General features: G+C 34.0%; 1 protein-coding gene across 1 annotated transcript; it reads right to left on the minus strand.

Annotated features, from left to right (window-relative positions):
- Positions 1-888: 888 nt before the first annotated feature.
- Positions 889-19,368, minus strand: LOC149423461 (uncharacterized). The gene is made up of 5 exons (XM_089632245.1): positions 19,173-19,368; positions 8,154-8,315; positions 6,412-6,633; positions 1,104-1,241; positions 889-896 (listed from the first exon to the last, which is right to left on the minus strand). Exons 1-5 carry the CDS (start codon positions 19,366-19,368, stop codon positions 889-891), a joined length of 726 nt encoding a protein of 241 aa, XP_089488371.1.
- Positions 19,369-20,858: the final 1,490 nt, after the last annotated feature.

Raw genomic sequence — 20,858 nt, forward strand, 5'->3', positions numbered from 1 at the left:
ACGATGTAGTTTTTCATTTTACGACGGAACTAAATATGGCGATAAAGAAGGCCATTTGCATTTATGGAGATAGTTTATACTTGAAAGACGTTTTTTTATTATATTGTGATTAAACGGTCGTAAATTTCGTCTCCTGGTGCATAGCCAGTTAGCCACGAAATACCAGTTTTATGAGAGAAGACATCGGTTAAATGCCAAATGGAGTAAAGATAACAAGCCAAAATTTGAATTTGTTTGATCTGTATCTCCTGAAATAGCTTTGTAATATATTTACAGCCTTTTCAAATACGGTTTACAACCTTTTAAGTGTATTGTATAATACCTACTAAGATATATTGTTTTACATATATTGCGCAGTAAAATCAGCTGGAGGTCGCGGGTTCAAATCCCGGCGTACGCAAGTAAATTTTATTAATCAATTTGTTATTTCACAAATTGCGCATTTCAAATAATTCCGATTCTCTTGTATTTATTAAAAAAAGTGTTATTTACATAATTAGTCCTTATTTCTCATTTATTCACATATCTGCTATACAATAAATATGTATTACTTTATAGGACGTATGGGATTGTACTAACCTCCCCACATCCTGGAGTAAATAATATTATTATTATTAATAGTGTATGTATATTTGCGGCACTTAAACGAAATAGCGGAAATGAAATAGCTTTGGCCGTTTTTGATGACCAGATCTGAATAGTCACGTACTTTCCCGCCTTCCTCTTGCCCGTCTCCTTCTCTCTCACCACTACATTCAGCCTCAAAGCACACCCCAATTGGGGATGCCATAGTTTCACTGGCTCTAGATGGCTGGGAGCAGTTGGGAATCTTGTGTGGTTTCACGTAAAACAATAAAAATAATATTACTTAGGTTAATTATACGGATGTTAGGATGCTGAAACCAAAGACAATTGGATTAAATCCTAAGACTATAAAATATATTTTTCACCTGTACTTTTAAGAGTAGGTATTCGTGTATTCAAATCGAAATTAATGTGCAGGGTAATAACCATTAGTCGAAGAAGTTTCCACAATAATATCACGAGTCGTTAACCGTATAATGCGTTTTCAAAGTTTGGTTCAAAATTAGCTAAAGTCCTACCTTGATTATAGAAGGTGCAGTTCCCCTGAGGCTCCAAGTTGCCCTGAGACACCATGGGGCCTCCGTTGCGGCGGAGAGAGGGCCCCCTTGGGGGCACCTCGGGGGGCGCAGGTTCGGGGGGAGATTCCTCCCCCGGATCTGGATAAGAATGATATTATTGATAAGAATGATATTATTGATAAGATAAGCTTCAATGACAATCAACAATCCTCGCACATATAGTAAAGATACTTTTTAAATGCAAAAGGAATTGAAAACTAAATCAAATTTCTTGAGAGCGTGCTTAGAACATAATATGAGTATAACCTTTATATTAGAACAAACAACTATCTTCATTGTAATGCATTTAATAAATCTTTAGAAAAACCAACTGTTTTGCTAGCTTTTTACCTTCCCTCTCTGTATTTACATTACGGACATACTGTACATACTGGACATACTAATAATGTATTTTTTCTCTTTTATTTATTATTATTAAATAACAATGATAAATAAATATTTACACATTAAGAGTACCTACAGTATATCCATAATGTCAAACAGAGAGGTAAAGTAAATGCCAGCAATACAGTTTATCATTTTGCAAAAAATTCAAGTGTGTTATGATTTTTAACACGATAACTACCTACGAATATTTGTACAAAAATTGTTTTACCATGAAAGTCAAACTGAATAATTCTAAGTGACAACGCGAGGTTATTGACAAAAAAATTACTTCACAAACAACCCGTACGTTTTCCGAATCGGCTGCAACAAGAATCATCAGAAAACTTTATTTACACTTAAAATCGTATTTAGTTTGTAATAGGATCTTGTAAACAGAGATGAACTGTTAATACGTTCGAGTAGATGGTCATCATTAAAAAAATCTAACCCATTTCATCATAGATAGGTTCATAATAAATGATTGATGTGCTTTCAATTGTTTACATGACACACATACAAGAATATCTTCATCCCCGGAAGCCATTGCATCACAAAATTCAAGTAAGGGACAAAATAATCAACTTAGCCTCGTTCTAGTGGTCAAACTATCGCATTTCCAACCCGATACTCTGTCAACAGGCGGGCCCGTCCCCGCCGCGAGTAATGCGTTCCCGGGAACAAGCGGTCGGACACGTTGGGGGCCACGTGTCCCTGTTCGCCACTCGACTCGCACGTGTCGCGTGACACGTATAGTACGGTCGCTGACCGGTGCCAGACACACGTGACCTGATCTTGTAAAGTCACCCAACCAATAAACCTCCTGGTCTGCCGGAGCTGCCAATATTGTCATTATCCTTTTTCTGTCTTTTTTCGTGACGGATATAAATCAATTTTCGTGACTTTTCAACGTCATCGCGAAATGTGAATAGTAGAAAAAGTCGGGTACGCCCGAATAACGGTTTATGAAAGTGGATGATACAAGGAGTATGTATCAATTTTTTTGGCGATCATACCTGTTTTCCTTCCGCTGCGGGGAAATGTTGTGTTACTTAATTAGTCAGTTAAACATCCATTAATAACCATTTGGTTTTAGTTAGTACTCTGGTTTTAAAGGATGCAGGTTCAAATCTGACTGGGAATATGAAAAAAATGTCGATACTGCGGGTTACTCCCATTTTCACAAAACATATATTATTGTAGCTCCTTTCAAACAAAAAGACATTTAAAAATCGTAGATAACAATTTTTAATCGAAGAGTTTGGTTACTCACTCAAAATGACTAGTCCTTACCTTATTTCTTAACCATCCTATTCACTATCCTCTTTTAATTTCTTCCCCATTTCCTTCAACATCACAACATTCCTCAAAAGGGGGTAAAATTGTTCTTCTAGCTCCTGGTAATTGGGACTCTTCTAAGAAATATATTCTAAAAAAAATAATAAAAACACCTAATATTTTAAAATCAAGCATTTAGGCAGAAATAATAGATAGCTAAGAAAGAGCATGAAACCGACTCGAGTGTATTCAGTGCTTGCCTTGGTTCAGCTTCAAAAAGACAGTGGCTGATAATGGTGATTAATCATATCCACAGATTATAAGAAAGTAATTTCGGTATCCATCTAATTTCAAGCTCTTGTAAATTATTAAAAATGATATACACGAATATCCACATGTCCTCAAATTCCAAATCATTTACCGAAAAAAATCGGTTAGATTTTAAAAAACAAGGAAAAGCAGTACGTCCACTGATTTGACAGTAAGTAGGCATTATTATGATAATACATTTAGATGATACTTTTAAATAGGATTCCATGTTAAGCTGGATGCAAAGTGGTGAGTTGGCAAAGTGGAGATTTGAAAGTTCACGTAATATCAGAAATGTACACGTAAGTGATGTAAGGATAAAACAGTCATTAAATTATCGAGTAAAAGAACACAATTCGTATTTTAGCACATAATGGCGGTGGCAATATAATATAGAATCTAGAACATCTAAAAATATCAATAGTGAAAATATCATGAAACAACCTGACAAAAAAAAAACTTGATTCAAAATTAAGTACCTCTGGGTATTGACTCGATCCTTCATAACAAAAAATAAGACAGAGGAGGCCTCTTGTTTTTGTTGGAAATAATATTTTCTCCAGTATTTCCCAACGGTATGCGCTCCTTGACCGCTCCATACATACCTGGGATAACTTCCGACACATCTATTTTGTTCCCCCTGGTTAACCATTCCTCATCACTTTCTTCTAGCGTTACCCAATAATATATTTCTCGCATGAGGGTCAAGAGAATGTGCTCTCACTATTAATAAGATCTAAATAAAACTGATGTATTCATTTATACCTTTTGGTACTTGGAAACTACCCCCTTCGTGGTGTAGTATTTTTAATGGCTCTATTAAAATCAAAGTTGATTATCTCATTTAAAACACTGTTTAATTACAAATTATTTTCCTACTGGCCTATAATCCGAATCACTTTTGGATGCCAATGTATATATTTTTCATCAGTAAGGTTGTATTCCAACGTTAATTGAACAATGCGTTAGCCATAAAAAAAAATCAAATTAACGCAAACTTATGTAGGTATACTTATATTCTAAGGACATTAACACGTTTAATGTCGTATGTTGTGTAAAAATCATATACTAACTAGCTAGACAGAAAAGTTTTATAAAGACATTTTAGAAAAGCCTCTGCTAGGTGTGGCAATTTTCATAATTTACGCTTATCTTCTGATCATATTCTGAAAAATAAAAGAAAAACGTTTCCCTCAATCTGTTATGAAACCAAAGATTGGGAAAATAGTGGAATTGGGTGACTTCAACAGTCATGAAACATGACTGAAAAATTTCCGGAATTGAACAGTAATGTCTTTGCTGTCCTTTGTGCTTCACTCTCTGCCAGGAGATGGCTATGCAAAAAGAAAACGATGTTTTGATTAAGTATTTCGTGTTTAGGAAATTGGTAACTTAAGAATAACTGAAATACCACGAAAATTATCAGAATCTTCTATTTAGCCCCATACATGACATATTCTTAATAAAACCAGGAAACTCTCCATTCTTTCCTAAGCGCTTGTCGTCTGAATATTTAAGCTTTCAGTTAAATAACTATTTTCCATTAATCTTTACTGCGAATCGTGTTTATATATTATGAATTCCAAAAATTATGCAATCCATAAATTCATTATTATAAAACCATTTGAGTAGAATTAAAATAATATTGTCAATTACTTCATAAAAATCTACATATAAGCTACTAAATATTGTATTTTTAATTAGAAAATTATGACCGCGTAAAAGAAACGACTCTAAAATAAATACTGTATTATAGCTAAGATTATTTGTGACAGTTTGCTTTAATTATTTTTTTTTTCTTACAAATAAATAAATAAAAATACTCTTGCGCTTACTCGACCATTTGTAAACTCTAGACTATTATCTACATTCGCGATGAGATAAGACATAAAAAAACAGACGAGTTCTTGACTAGTGCGTTCATCTCTTCTCTTCAGCAACTACCTCAATCAAAACTTAATTATTTTTTTAACTCTTACTTACGTACTTCATACATATAATATGAACTCTTCCTGCAAAAGTCTCATTACTAATTATATTTATAACCTTTCATTTAATAATATTCCAGAACAAATCGAAGAATTTTCAAAATGGCAAAATTTAAGTATGTTTATAATTTGTGAGTGATCTGAAAAGGAATTATTTTAATAGAGCTGATTTCCATTAAGAAAGAATTTAATTATTTTTATAACTTAAATAAGTTTTATGAATTTCGGAAAACTAATTTGACCTCTACGAGGTACGTTAATAATTGAAAACTGAAAACTAATAACCATGTGGATACGTTTTATACAGTGCAAACGTGTTCATACTATCGATAAAGTGCGACTCGCATGACATTATTAGCATGCGTTATTTCACACACATGCAGTTTCCGCATTCCAAAAAAGACGTATGAAATTTGTAATTTTTTTTACCGTCTTCGCCCCGACATGTAAGATTGGTTTATCGGTGAAAACATTCCCTGTGGGCGAAACATCATTATTTTGAATATTTTACATTCAACGCTGCTTAAGAAGAACGAAGCAAGCTCAGGTACATACGGCCTGTGTATGTACTGTGTAAGCCTCGCGTGCCGGGGAGGAAAAGTTTCAAATCGAATATGCAAACCGAATAAGGAAAACATACACAACTCTTCTGTGTAACTTTTCCAGTCATATATCGCAGACGAATAACTTCAGCTTACGACAGAAAAAAGTAACTCAATAAATAAAACTTTTGACGAAGGTAAGCCGAGGGGGCCGAACATACATTATTAATTTTATGGGAAAATTAAATAAAAACTAAAATAATAATTAGATGCGACTGAAATGAAATTGTTTTGTTATTTCTTTTTTTTATGCATTCTATGATGCTATTTTAATATATGATTTATTGTATATAATGCTTACGAGTTACTTTCAAAATTTACAAATATATACGCCATTTGCGGTACAATGTTGAAATGATAATCAACAGAGATTCAGTAGAAGAGTCGCAACTTCCCGCAGGATAACAATAGTGGAATAACAAATAATCTATTTTATCTGCAGCTCTACAAATTCGTTTATCTTAAATTATTACAACATTGACATTTTTAACTCAAACCGTTGAATCCGATACACGAAGTAATAAATTTTTTCTTTATTTTATATCATGCTTTGATATTTTTATCCGTTTTTTAGTCCATATGCGCTTGCTGATAGAAATAAATCAATGCAATAATTAAAATAAAACAAAGGAGTACAAAACTACCCTTATAGAATTTATAAATAATATAATAAACAATGCTATAAAAGATAAAAAAAAATTCAGTCACCATGAGTCATGCACAGCGTCGCCAGCCGCTGATCCTCTAGCACGTAGGCGTCGGCAGGCCTGTTCCCCTGGAGGCTGGCCTGGATACCCTCGAGTCCGCTGGAGGCGCTGCTCGAGGGGGTGAGCGCGCGGCTCCGGCGGCCACCGCCGCCCCAGCCCTGGCGGCTCAGACTTGAGTTGGAGGGCAGTTTCTTGGGGTTGCTGGTGGCGTAAATTATTTCACCTATTCAAGAGAATGGTTTATTTTAGTTTCTACAAAGTAATACAAGCGACACAAATGCAGAAGTTCTTCCATATGATTTTAGAAAGATGCCCTTCTCGGATATTCTGTCAAATTTGTTTTCAATCTAGATAATATATCGTCCTATAAAATAATCTAATTACCGTTTTAAAATATCCTCCACAACTCAAAATAACTATTAGCGCAGAGGACATTACATACTGTACCTTCTCTGAAATAACACAAATATGTTTAGTTGAAAATAATAAATACTAAAAAGCTAAAAACATTTTTTTCTTTACAATAAAATATATAAATTTGTTTTATACCACTTTAACGTGGTCTAAAAAATTAAAGTGGTCTAAAACAAATTTATATATTTTATTGTAAATTATGACGAGCCACAAAGTAAATGCTTATTTAAAAAAAAAATCTTTCTTTATATAGGGTTTTCCAATAAGAGGTGTTATTTTGATATTCAAAGAAAAATGCCACTTTTTAATATAAATGATCGAATGTTTATTTCATTATAAAGAGAAAAGTATGCCGTTAATAGTGAAAAATAACATCAGTCAAATGACCACCACGACCACGCCTACGGGACCATATCCTTTTCATGAAATTTTCCATAACCAAATCGCAAAGTGGCTGCTTTATGTCCTCGATAGTTTCACGAATTCCAACTTTGAGGTCTTGAATCGAAGCTAGGCTGTTGGCGTAGACCTTCTCTTTTACGTGGCCCCAAAGGAAGGTGTTAAATCACAAGATCTCGGTGGCCAATTGGAATCACCTCTTCGAGAGATAACACGGTCCGGAATCTTTTCCCGTAAAAGATCAATGGTTTCGTTGCTTGTGTGGCACTTAGCGTCTTTTTGAAAGTAAACGTTGTCTAGATCAATACCATCCAATTCCGGCCATAAAAATCATTTTATGGCCGGAATTAAATACACATGATACCTCTTATTGGAAAACCTTATATTATCGGTGTTTGTGTGTGAGTATTTTTTAAATATAAATAAACAGTTTTAATCCAACATTGATGAAATTCTGCACACTCGACCTTCAAAACAAGAGAAACTTAACTGTTAACAGGAGTTTTAGAAAAACCACCCCAACTTCTTTTCACTCCCTTAAAGCAGAATTTTGATACTTCATTATGAAATCTTGGACATTTGACGTTCAAATAAAGGGGAGAATCAATGTTAACATCTGATTTCAAAAAAATCTGCTTAAAGCTGACAACGTAGGGGACTTCAGCTAATTTGGAATATTTTTGTCAAACGTTTCCGTCTTCGCACAACTCTAGGCGTTGGTGTTAGAAACTACAATGGCCTGTCGCTTGCGGTGCAGATGATAAATGCGTTCAGTTGAATTGAGCATGTTTTAAATTATAAATCGAGGTATTTTGCTTTTGATCTAAGCAAGGAATGATTGAATTAAGTTAATTATATATTTGTTTTTATATCGAAATATTATTCTATTCTTTCAGGGAAAGACATCTTTACTAGAAAGGGTTAACTTACCATTGGGTCTCAGTCGATCCTGTGAGGCAGCGTAGTGCATCCGCCTGTTGGTGCTCTCAACAGGGAAGGGGGACGATTGTCTCAGTTGCGGCGAGCGAGGGCTGCGCGGTGCGCACGGGGCCCCGGTGTCATCGCACTCGGCTCTGTAGGTGCGGAGATCACCTGTAACAAAATACTAAGTATTGTACAAAACAATAAAAAAAACATCTAGATCTGCAGAGTGGAAATTGCCTTGATGATAGCCATACTTCAATAGGAAAGGATGAGAATAAGAAAAAATAAGTGATTTGAGCAGGTAACTAAGTACACATTTTTAATAAAGTACGAAATGATTAAAAAAATATTGTTATAATAATGTCGTTATACCATACAAACTGTATTTTGTCATGACAACTGAACTATTGATCACTACTTGATCCACTATTTTACATGACCCACTGGCGAAGTAATCGGAAGCGTAGAAAAAATGTCATATATTCATATATTGTTGTGCCGCGCCGGCGTTGATTTTTTGGGCTGGAGTATGCAGTATTTCTCTGTTACGAGAACGAGATTTGAAACGACCGGTCAACAAAATATATACATCTATGGTCGGACGGAGCCACCAGTTTACTGATCAAATGATAGCATTTTTTTTTTATTAATTGTACCGATCGATCATTATTATTGCGGTTATGGTGGTTTGCGATCGGGTCAAAATAATAGGGTTGATAACGATCGAGCCAGGACTACACTGAACAGATGATTTCAAGAAATATGATATTAAACCGGTTAAAGAAAATAAATTTTTCGCCAATTTGAATCCATTTGACTCCTAGGCCCGAGACAGGATAATGAAATTGACTTTTTTAGTTTGATCGATTTTAACATTCGAGACACATCAAGCTTACTCTGAGAACACGGTTATACCCACAACAAGCATTTATTTTGGTTTAATTTATGTTTATCTCTTAACTGACAAAAATTCATCTACACCAAATTGATAATATGAGGTAAGTAAAGAAAAACAATGCTTAGGTACTTTGGGCCAACAACACGCTTGTATCGGTTTATCTCTTGAGTGGTTACGACATTGTCTCCCATATAATACGCCTTATAAAAATTCATTCTCTGTTCGCGACACCATCTCGGCAAATTTGCATAATTACCCCTTAAAAGGGGTTTAGAAATTTACGCGTATCTATTTTTCAACAAGACCCGCTCAGCAATGCGACAAAGGCCGCTTAACTTAATGTTTTCATTACGGTGTGTCGACGGAGCCTGGGTAAAACCGTATACAAATACTGCGGCTGTATCCGGACGCCGATAACTGTAGGGGTTGCTTCCCCTTAAGATGTGTATTAAACTGGCCTACTCTGTAAAACTCACGCCTATGTTTTAATTAAAATATAATATATTCTTTAATTGACTATTTGAAAATAATTTCTTGACTACAACAAAACAATTCGTTTTAATCGTGGACTCAAATAAATATGTTGATATAGGGTTTTATATGTTTGCTTGTTTTATGTTGTGTTTTTGGTCCGACTGGAAAGGTAATAAAAATCAAGCCTCATTGGTCTCACCAATCTGTTGGGATACCAAATTTTCTCACGGAATACTAATTGAAAATTTCAATCTTTTACCGGAATCGTCATTTTGACAAACGTATGTGGAATCGTTGACTTATTTAATGTTGTGGTTTTTGTCAGACTGGAAAAGCAATAAAAATGAAGTCATTTAAGTATCTCCAATCGGTTGGGGATACCAATTTTTCATACGAAATATCAATTGTACGTTTTAACTCCTAACCAGAATTATTATTTTGACACACCTTTAAGGAATCGTGGGTCAAAATAGATCCATCAGCGAAATACCTTTTCTATTTTCTAAATACATATTATTATTTACGTGTTTTTTTGGAATGTAATCAAGCAACTTTTAATGTTATTTTTTATCAATAGGTACAACATAACGAGCAATGGCATGCGTTCATAATCCTAAACAGTACAATATTGCTTAACTATTAGGTACAATCAATTTTATTGGAATAACTTTTAAAGATAAATTACCATCAATGTGATAATATCATTAAGATAATAAGGTATAGAAAAAAAGGTAAGGGTTTCAACTGAGAAACAAACCAAGGATCTCTGTCTTGACAACGTGACAACGTCTCTAACCACTCGGCCATTGTTACTGATATTCCCAGTTAAGACCGTTACATTTTTATTTTTCTATGTCTTGTTCTATTTAATGTTTCGTTTAGATGTATTAGTATTATCTTCTTTTTCAATGATATGTTAATTACAGTCATATTTATAACTGCAATTTACAAGTATATTTCTAAGTAATGGTCGTATTCGCACGGGCAAAGTGGGTTAAGTGCATGTAATATAGCTTAAAAATAACACATAAAAAGACGTGATAATCTTTTCACTAAGTATTAGCGCCCTTGAGGTGATTTGTTCACGAAAACGGCCCTACATAAATTAGCCAATTTTTTTCCGACTTTATGTCCGGGTTAAATCTTCCCCACAGGAAAAACTAAACCCTTCCACAAATGATCATCTAGTCAATCCACACATACAAGTGCATTATATAAGCATAATAAATACAAAACAATATAAGAACAACACGTCAAATCACCAGAGATCAAATGGGAAAATAATTCCTCAAAATAAATATTTATGAATCTTTCGTAATCCTGCATGAATTTAAAATGACTGGTTTATTCATTTTTACATATAAATTCTTTGACAGATCTAATACGCCTAAAGTTTCAGTGAGAGACCTAGGTATAATGCCAGTAGCCGAAATAACAAATGGTAATATTTTTAATGTGTGAGAATGCCAAATTCTTTTAATCTTATTTCCTAAATCTGTGTATTTCCTTATTTTTTCAGAAACAGATTTTTAAATATTGCAGGATTTTGGAATAGCGACATCAATTAAATCATTTTTTTAAAATTTTTTTCCGATTTTATGTCCGGGTTAAATCTTCCCCATAGGTAATACTAAAATTTAGTTAATTAATTAAATAATTTTCATAATTTTTTTTTTCTTGTTATTTAGTGGTACTAATAGTGAAAAGATAATTGTTTCCCGTCGTATTATTAGCACTCGATTTTATATTCCAGATTAACATGTTTATTATTATTAGAGACTGTGTTATATCTTATACGCTAGAGTGTACCTATGTTGTTAATTTTTATTTTTATTCGTCTGGTCTTAACAGTCTTCTTATACACCGAGATATTTCCGTCTCAACGTCTAATCGAATAAAAAGTTTTTTTTTCACTTTTAAACAATCACGATCTAATAATTGAATTGGAAAATGAGAGAATAGGCCAGGAAAACATGAAGCCTTAATATGGAGTATAAGGGGAAATTTCCTTAGCGGAGAAGTATTGACGGCAGAGTGGGGGCGGTTATGTCTCAGGGGCAAACAACTCAAGATTGAATATGAAAATTTAATCAGGTAATTTCATGGGGAAATAATGCCAGCGAGGCTTCACGACGCCTGGCCAGCGAGCCTCCTTTACCCCGAAAGCCTTTTATTAATCTCCAAAAGTAGGCTTTAACTTTTGCAAATGTGGGTAAAACCATGGCAAAACTAATTATTCCACTGCACGATCATTGTTGATCTCGTAAATATTTTATTGTTTTTAATTTGATCCTTTGCCAGGTTGCTTCTTTCATTTGATTAAATATTCACAACTTCTGTAAGTTAAGTGGTGTCGGTTTATTATTAAATACTTCAAAGTAATTTAATTATTTAGTTACTAACTTTGACTTAAGTTTGCATTTGTGGGTACTTAACATGTATTCATACAACGGTATATGTTTATGTTCAAATATTACACTGTGGACTCAAAGTTTGGATGGCTCCGACCTCCTACTCTCTAATCAAAGTAGCCGCTGAACTATGAATTTGCGGATGACCTACTTTCTACGTGCATGTGCCGCTATCTCGCTGTGTCTCACAGAGATATGGATATTATAAAAAACCAATCTTTACAAGAAAGACCATAAATATAGTAATAAAAAAATATATTTTCTAATATTACTGTCGGTGTTTGGTTGTAGGAACTTCCTTCAGACAAGTAGTTGAAAAATAATTTCATCTGAAAAACATTATAGTTTTCAATTATATTATATCAGTGACCTTTTTTTGTACATTAACTCCACACAGGAGGCCCTTAGGAAAATAATTTCCCTCAAGGCCAATGTCGTCTTCGGGGATGTATGATTATATTTTTAGGAGAAGGAAGCACAGGATGTTCTGGGAAAGAAAGGGGTATGAGAGGTGGGTAGGAATCTAGGGATCAGTGCATCCAAGAGTGATGGACGAATGAATATACCATTCTCTCTGCAGCGCAAGACGATGAGTCAAGAGACCAGTTGGAGAGGTCAAAGGGTCTCCCTAAACCAGCATCTCCACGTCACGCAGCTGGTGTGCAGGAAAATCCTAAACACATCTCACCCAAACCCAGGCACCCCTGCTAAATAACCAAAGTAGCTAACCACTTTGAGTGACCTATGGCAGAGGTGTTGGTTATCCAATAAATGATTCTGGGGACGGCGGTACCCAAACCAGCCCCTCAAATTAACTGCTCTTCTTGTTTAATATATTCTTTACCTATCCATTATCTTTGTTTTACTTACTTCTTTCCTAATAATTATTTAATTAAGGTTTTAATTTTGAATGTACTATTGATTGTTATTTTAAGTTTTCTGGCAAAGAAAGTATTACATTTTGTGGTAAAAATCGATTGAATCAATTCGATTATCCCTAAAATTGAATGTTTAACTTTAAAGTAACATTAATATATTTATTAAGTATTAAATGTCTGTAGGTGGTTTTAATAGCCTGAAACCGGTGACTGTAAAAAAAATAAATAAACCATCTACTGGCAGACATGTCAGAAATATCGTCCATCAATGAAGTTATCTTTGCAATTGCTCCAGTGACAGCAGAACAGTAACACGAATAACATCAAGTGAACAGAAAAATAGTGAATTTTAAGAAAATAAAACCAGTGATGTTATAAGTTGAAGTTGACTAACACTAAGCAATAAAAAATAAAAACGTCAATTATTTTTTATAATATAGTGCGGTGTTCGGTATTCATTTTAATGAGTGAACAGAGACAGTCTCGAGACAGTCAAGACACTTGTTGCTTTTGTAGGAGATAGATTATATGAATTGAAAAAGATTTTTCATAACTTATATAAAAAAAAACAAATATATCAAGATTTTTTTAATAAAGTCCCTGGTGTTATCCTCATTCTTAAGTAAAATCTACATGATGAAGGGTCGTTGGAATGTACAAAAAGCGGTACCTCTTATTTTCTCGTGATCGCGGGGAGCTGAAAAAAGTTGCGTTTGTCAAGAAATTCTATACAGAAAAACTACGCAAACATACAGATTTTCTACTACAAAGTTAAGATTTTATAAAAGTCTCTATTCACAAAGATATTGCCATTCTCGTATACGTAAAAATCTTAAGCACACACGAGCTTAACATATTGATTGAGAGCTCCAAGGATTCCACTTTCTTGTGGAAATTTCTTCGCCCTCGTGTCAGCGGGAGCATATTATTTGACCTTTGGAATGGGTCCCCGGGGTGGGCTCGCCCTTGAAAGGAACCCGCCAACTTTAAACTATTCCCGAAGAGAGGAAACTGAATATTGATGAGAAACTCGGGAAATGGCCGAGCCGGGGTTGTCCGCGCTCATAAAACGTGAAACTTATTCTCCAGATGTAAAAAGGAAGATTTTTATGTGATCTATTTTTGCACGTAGTTTTTTGAAGTGAAACTTCTTTAGGCGCGTAATGGATTTTCGGGGACGGAGTAAAACCGAGTCAGGATCGACACGAAAATGCGGGTACCCCCACCACCGCTCACCGTTCACTGTCCCTCTCTCACCATATGCGCTTGTTGAGGTGGGGGAGCCGCTCACGAACGTTTTGCTTTGAGTTACGAGCGAGATACGAGTTCGGTTTAGCAGGTCGGCCGGTAGCGCACTTGCGCGGCCACGCCCACCACGGCCAGTGAATCAGTTAGCAGCGTGCTCCCGCTGTGATAAGTTGTGTTCGCGTTTTGTGTTGCGTTTACATTTACATTTATAGTTGTAGTTCATTTAATTAATTCATTTAATTTTTGATGAAATGAAAATAGAGAGAGAGGAATACTAGAAGTTTCACTTCTGTCTTGCGTAGGCTTGACACACCCACTTTTTATTCTGCTATAAAAAGTTACCTACCACCAAACTGAATTTTGCGTGAGTTTGAACTACTCATATTTAATTACATGTAAAAGTTTTTTATGGCAAAGAAAGAAATGCTTTATTCAATGTAATAATTTATGAAAACTTTTCAACCTAAAACATTATAAAACCTGAAATATTATAATATTTAGGTTTTATAAATTATTGTTTTAAGTACTCATACCATCCATGTTGAGAGATTGTTTTTTAATACATATTTTTGATTTATCGTAATAAAACATTATAATTGTTTTCAGTAATTGCAAATTTCTCAACCACTGGATTGATTTTTTGGTATTTTTTGCCATTTCGCAAAAACGTTTTGAGATATTGCGTGTCATAATGCATCACATTTATAGAACATAAACATATGGGATAAGTGGCGAAATCTAGGTGAATTCATTACCTTTAAATTTGTTTTCGTATTAATATTTTGAGGAATGGTATTAATTAAATAATACAATAAATGTATGTATATAGCTATATGACATCAATCGCTCCAGTAGATTCGAATTTATTTTCATAAAGAAAAAAGTGATTGTTCGACGCCTATCTAACTGGGTAATTCAATTATAAACAAAAGTGTCAAAACAGACGTAGGAGGTACATAATTAATAGGTTTAATAAGGTTAATTGCAGTAATACTTGTGGTATTTGATTTAAACAAATATATACGATCCAGTTAATCTTCAGCATGTCCAATTGGAGTATGTTGCAAGGCTGAAAGTAGCGGGGAAAAGAAAGATATGAGGATTAAAATGTTTGAAAAGTATCTGTCTAAGATCTGGTCGCCAAACACGACTAAGGCCATTTCGAGCAATGTTTCTATTCTGAGTGGTGGTCTTTAACTAGAGCGATGCCGAAAGTAAATTCCACTCTGGAACGTGAGTCTATCTGTATATACGTCTGTGAACAGTAGACCTGGTGTCCAAAAAAGTATGTTTCCAATTCTCTCTTATTTAATAAAGGAAGATAAAATTTTCCACTGAAATCATAAGATTTGTAAGTAGATACTGAAATATTTACCTACTTTATTAGAAACCATATATTTTATCTAACATTATGTAAAATTTTAAATAAGGAATTCTAAAATTTGTCGAAAGAAAAGTCAATAATTCAATGACAATTCCTTCTACACAACAACTTTCTTGAGGAAGTACAAGACGATTACCTATTTAAAAAAAAACAATCTGCTATCTATCTGTCTGCTTTACACTAGTTAGCACTGTGACATATATTTAACAATCAGTTTCTTTTTGTCTAAACGTAGCTGGTAGAGTATTGTATAATTTTCAAGCTATACTTAAAATGTCTTTGTCCAGAGGTAGTTGTAGCAAAAGCAGTTTGCAGTAGATAATTATTTTTGGTTCGGGTATTATGTAGAGTTTGTGCTGATTCTTATTGTGTTTTATTGTTTTGGTGCAAATTAAGCAGAATATTTCTAGCGAAGTACTGCTTCATGTCCATAATATTGAAAATAGTATCGGTGCTGGTAGAAAGAGGAAGTTTCAGAATTATATGCGCAGCAGAAAACCTGCTCGTTCATTTCTGAAAAAGGAAGCACGTTAGGAAAATGACCTCTTTTGACAGCTTTTTAAATAATTGTAATGTTTAACTTGACGGTACTACGGACACACTTAACCATGTTCATTACCAGTTTTGAAATACCAAATGAAATATAATATATAGATATATTTAAATGTTGTAAAAAAAATCTTACAAGGACAAAATAATAGTAATAATAATTGGCTTATTTATTTATCTCCGTTTTCGTGAAAAATCACCTCAAAGGCGCTGTACTATTAATATTATTAATACTATTGAATAATAAATACAGCTGGCTTACGACTAGGATTTATAATAACTTGTGACTTACATCTAAGACTTACATGTAGTAATTTACAACTAAGGCTCATAAGTACTGACTTAAAACTAGTCACTTACACTCAAGGTTCATAACTACTTACTTAAAACTAGTGACTTACATCTAAGAGAAATCTAGTGACTTACGACTAATGCTCATAACTACTGACTTACATCTAAGACTTATTTATATCTAGTGCCTTTCGACTAAGACCTATGACTACTGACTTAATGACATATATATTTACAAATGTAGCTTAAAGTTAGAGACTTACTCAGTTTTCGTAAACATAATCGTATTCTATGTTGATAGTATCGCTGGAGAATTCTTATAAGAACATTAAAATTTCTCTATGCAAGTATAATGCAAACGATTAATCTCGTTAGTAAAATTACAGCCCATCATTCACTGTTTGCATTTCACAGAAATTTTAAAATACTAAAGACATTTTATTCGCTGTTATCACAAGTCGGCATGTACAACATCCATTATAATTTTAATCAAATAAATGGTCTTAGTTTACACAATATTAAATTTTATTGCTGTTTCTGCGCTGGAGGAGCAAATTGACATTAAAATGGGAATAAATCCCTTTGTTTAATGATCATCAAATCGACAAGACGCGGGCGGAATAATATAATTACAAGTCATATAATAAAACGCTTCGTTCGACGGTTTTTATTAAACTGTAGGTAAATACTAAAAAATATATGTCATTGCATATAAAAGTACTGAGCGTTCGATAAGAATATTCGTGGGTTGCTAGGTTTTATTGCTTTTCAATAAATGAGCATAAAATTTAATGACCCAGAACTGTTGTGATTTGTCATTTTATTCCCCTTTGTTTTTATCCCCGTTTTGTTGTCGTGTATTGGAACGACATTACTTAAATTCTTTATGAGAACGCGGCTTATAGACGTTGTTTTTCATGTTACCTGTTCTACTGTTTGTCTTTAATATTCTGCTTTTATTGATACTCTCATAAGTGTTCTGATTTTATGCCTCATGTGCTTAAGGTTCCTGAATACGTACAAATAATCCGTTAAGGTTGATATTATTTCTTTATTTTACGAGGCTTTCGTAATATTGTGATATTGGTAAAGTATCTTATAAAATCGGCTAGAAAGTTTTTGATTTGAGCTCAGTCTTACTGATTCATATCGCCATAGGGTTAATAATTGTTAACACGAAAACACCTAATAGGGGCTCGAACTGAAAAATTTCAGCGTTTTAAAATAAAATTGTCGAATATTAAACTTTAACTTTGTATATATTTTTTTAATTACTATTTTCGAATACCTAACGAATAGTATTTAACGCATCAGTAACATTAGACTTTTATATATTGACAGTAATTATTGCAGAACACTGTATGCAGCAGAGAAGGTCGCGTCAACAAAGAAAGGTTATTTCTAGAATCAATAGGAATTTCCTCACTTGTCCAAAACATATTGATTTCTGCAGCCATTCTATTCAACTTCTATCTACCTTAGTATTTCAGTTATTGCGCAGAAAAACTTATGAAGAAGACAACAAAAAACCACCACTTTATTGTGAATCGTGAAAAACCTAACTAATTGGTATTTAAAAAATATTCCGTAAAATTCACAAAACCCATCAAATTTTCGGTCTACTTAGGCACTCAACATCAAAACGCCACTTCACTATCTTCATTTTTCAGATCCCAGAAGAAAAATCATCAATGATTTATGTGGAAGCTCTGTCTGGTGAGGACGTGAGAATTGGCACTTTTATTATACAGTGCTCAAGCTGATGAGAGCCTGAGCATTTCCGCCGTAAACAGGAAACGTGATGTCTCCACTGCCTTTTCCACGCCTTTTCTCCTTGTTCATGCCTTAAGCATTTGCCCGGAGGATGTCAGGCTTTTTTCTTACTCTCTAGTCTCTAGTCTACTACTTCTCGCCCTGCAATTACCGAAAACTTTATTTTTCAATTAATGAAATCGAGAATTTGCCTAAGCAGATTTGTTTGAACATAGAGAACAAAAAGTAAATTAGCAGAGGGAACAAATAATTCAATGAGATTATAAAAAGAGTGATCAGAATTTTAATAAGATAAGTATTTATTAATAAGCCAATATTTATATATATTTGTACACGAGTCTGAAAGTTTAAATTTTTTTTGTGAATGCTGTACAATAGTCTCAACTCTCCAGACAAGAAAAATATGGCATACCCGATTTAATTTATTTATATTTAAGTACGAGGATGAAGGTAGGGGAAAGAGGAAAGTGACAAATTTTTGTGTCTAGCTATTCCGATTTGGTCACCAAACATGGCTAAAACGCTGTAGAAGGTTGGGCTTTCACGAGCGTGTTACTGAGAATATATATACTAGTGTGAACAATGCTCACCATTATTTGAAAATGCCGGACTCGCAATCTCTGAATGAAGTAGAGTCAAAGATCCTAACCGTTCGCCTGTGGATGTGCATTCGTTTAATTAAGTATAATACCTGTTACGCCGATATTTTAATCTCAAAATTCATAGACTTATCATCCTACTAAACAATCTTTACTTCACCCCTCCCACTATGTAAAAATAATATTATTTTACCTACTTTGGAAGGGAATTGATCCAACGACTTTATTATTGAATAGAAAATTCTCTCAATTCTACGAGTATATCTATAAACGGGGGTTGTCCCCCATTCCACATAACTCATAATAACAAGTAAGGTCCTTATATTTTATTGTGTTCTGAAGAGTCTTTCATAACAAGTGCCGGAATACATAATAAAAGTGTCGTAATTCGGGTTATAAATTATTTATTATTTGTTTAAATGACTGGTACCTTCAGCGGTTTGTATTCATTTAGAAATGTTTGTACTTACCCTACTTAAAAAATCAGATCAGAATATATAATAATAATATGATAGCCCACCTGCATATTGCTGATGCGCCGTAGCCTGCGCCAGTAGTGATGCGAACAGCTGCGGGTCCATCCTGGGGGTCTCATCCTCAGAACTACTGCCTCTCCAGTCTCTCCGCCTCATGCTGCCCACGCTGCCTCCGCCCTGCGAGCCCGCCCTGGAGCGCCGCCCTCCGCCCCCGCCCCTGGCAGCCTCGGGGCCATCCATCGCGGCTAGTGGTCAATACTGGTGGCTCATGGAGTCAGAAGATGGCTGGATATCTGGAACAAGGAATGTTTCATTGTGATATGAATTCGTATATCGTAATTGGCATGAGAGAAAAATATATTGGCCCTCCTCAATAATAAAGAAAAACTAACATAAAAAACGTCTTTTTTATATGTACCATGGTTTTTTAAAAATATGTTTGCTATATTAACATTGCAAATTCCTTTTGTCATTGTATTTTGCAGAAAATCTTGTATAGTATATATCGGCTTTTTACCTGGGCTTTTATAATAAATACTCGTAAATTTATAAAAGTATCATATAAGAAATGTTTAAAAGCATGATTTTCAAACAGTGCGCACAGGGAATATATTTTTTAGTGTGCCATTTCATTCGAATAACAATCTAAATTGCTGTTTAAAACCTAACCTAATTAATGGTGTGTGAGTTTATCAGGTGCTGGATAGCTGTCGGATACAATTATAAGTTCTTTAATAAATTGAATCTAAAGAATTCCTAATAGACTGACTAGTTGGTAACATGGATTTGAAATTAGATGCCAAACTTGAAATTATAAACAAAATTGACGAATCACCAAGAAGATTAACAAAAAATATGAAAAATATGATTATTAACAGAGGTTCATCAATCGAATGCACTGTACAGTTTGTATTAGTGATCGAGAAACCGATGGATGCAATTTGTTAGATATAAATTGACTATAGTTTGACTAGTCTATAGTTAGTAATAACATAGATCATTATAGAAATGTAATATTTATTTTTTCAGTTGCCTTGAGATGATTTTGCACAAAAACGGCGCTATATAAATTATCCAAATATTATTATAAGAGGAAATATGTAAAGTTACTGTAGTAAAATAATTTATAAATGCGGAAATATACCTCTCATTTTAAAAGAAATCAAAAGAACGCATTTTCTGGTCAGTGGATTAAAATAATATTACATTTATTATAAAATGTTGTGTATTCGTAACCACAAATAAAACTCAGACGAGTAAATGTTGTACGTTTTAAACCATAAACAAAACTCAGACAAGTAAATATTGTACATTAAACCACAAACAAATCTCAGACAAGTAAATGTTGTAGGTTTTAAACCACAAACAAAACTCAGACAAGTAAGGAATACAAAGTGTCGCATACGTAAGGTTCTTTATTCGTTTACTTTTCCTGTGTTCGCCCTCTAAACGAGTTTCCTTACTCTCTCAATGCGCAAACGTAAAATAAGTAGAGGGTAGCAATGAACGGCAGGGGAGAGTGGAGAGACAGTGTTAAACCCATGACGAAAGACTTAAGAAAACTGTCTATAACTTTAACATAACAAAACACAATATACCTACTCGTATTATGTCGTCGAATTTGAAGTTCTTACGATCGCAGTGACATAAAAATTGCATCTAGTAATGTTTTCAAAGTTGAATATAGGTACCAACGCTTAATATTTCTCACATATCAAGTTTCTTTTATT

This window comes from Hesperophylax consimilis, chromosome 5 (assembly GCF_061612785.1).
Source record: "Hesperophylax consimilis isolate HC1 chromosome 5, BYU_Hcon_1.0, whole genome shotgun sequence".
Classification (NCBI taxonomy): domain Eukaryota; kingdom Metazoa; phylum Arthropoda; class Insecta; order Trichoptera; family Limnephilidae; genus Hesperophylax; species Hesperophylax consimilis.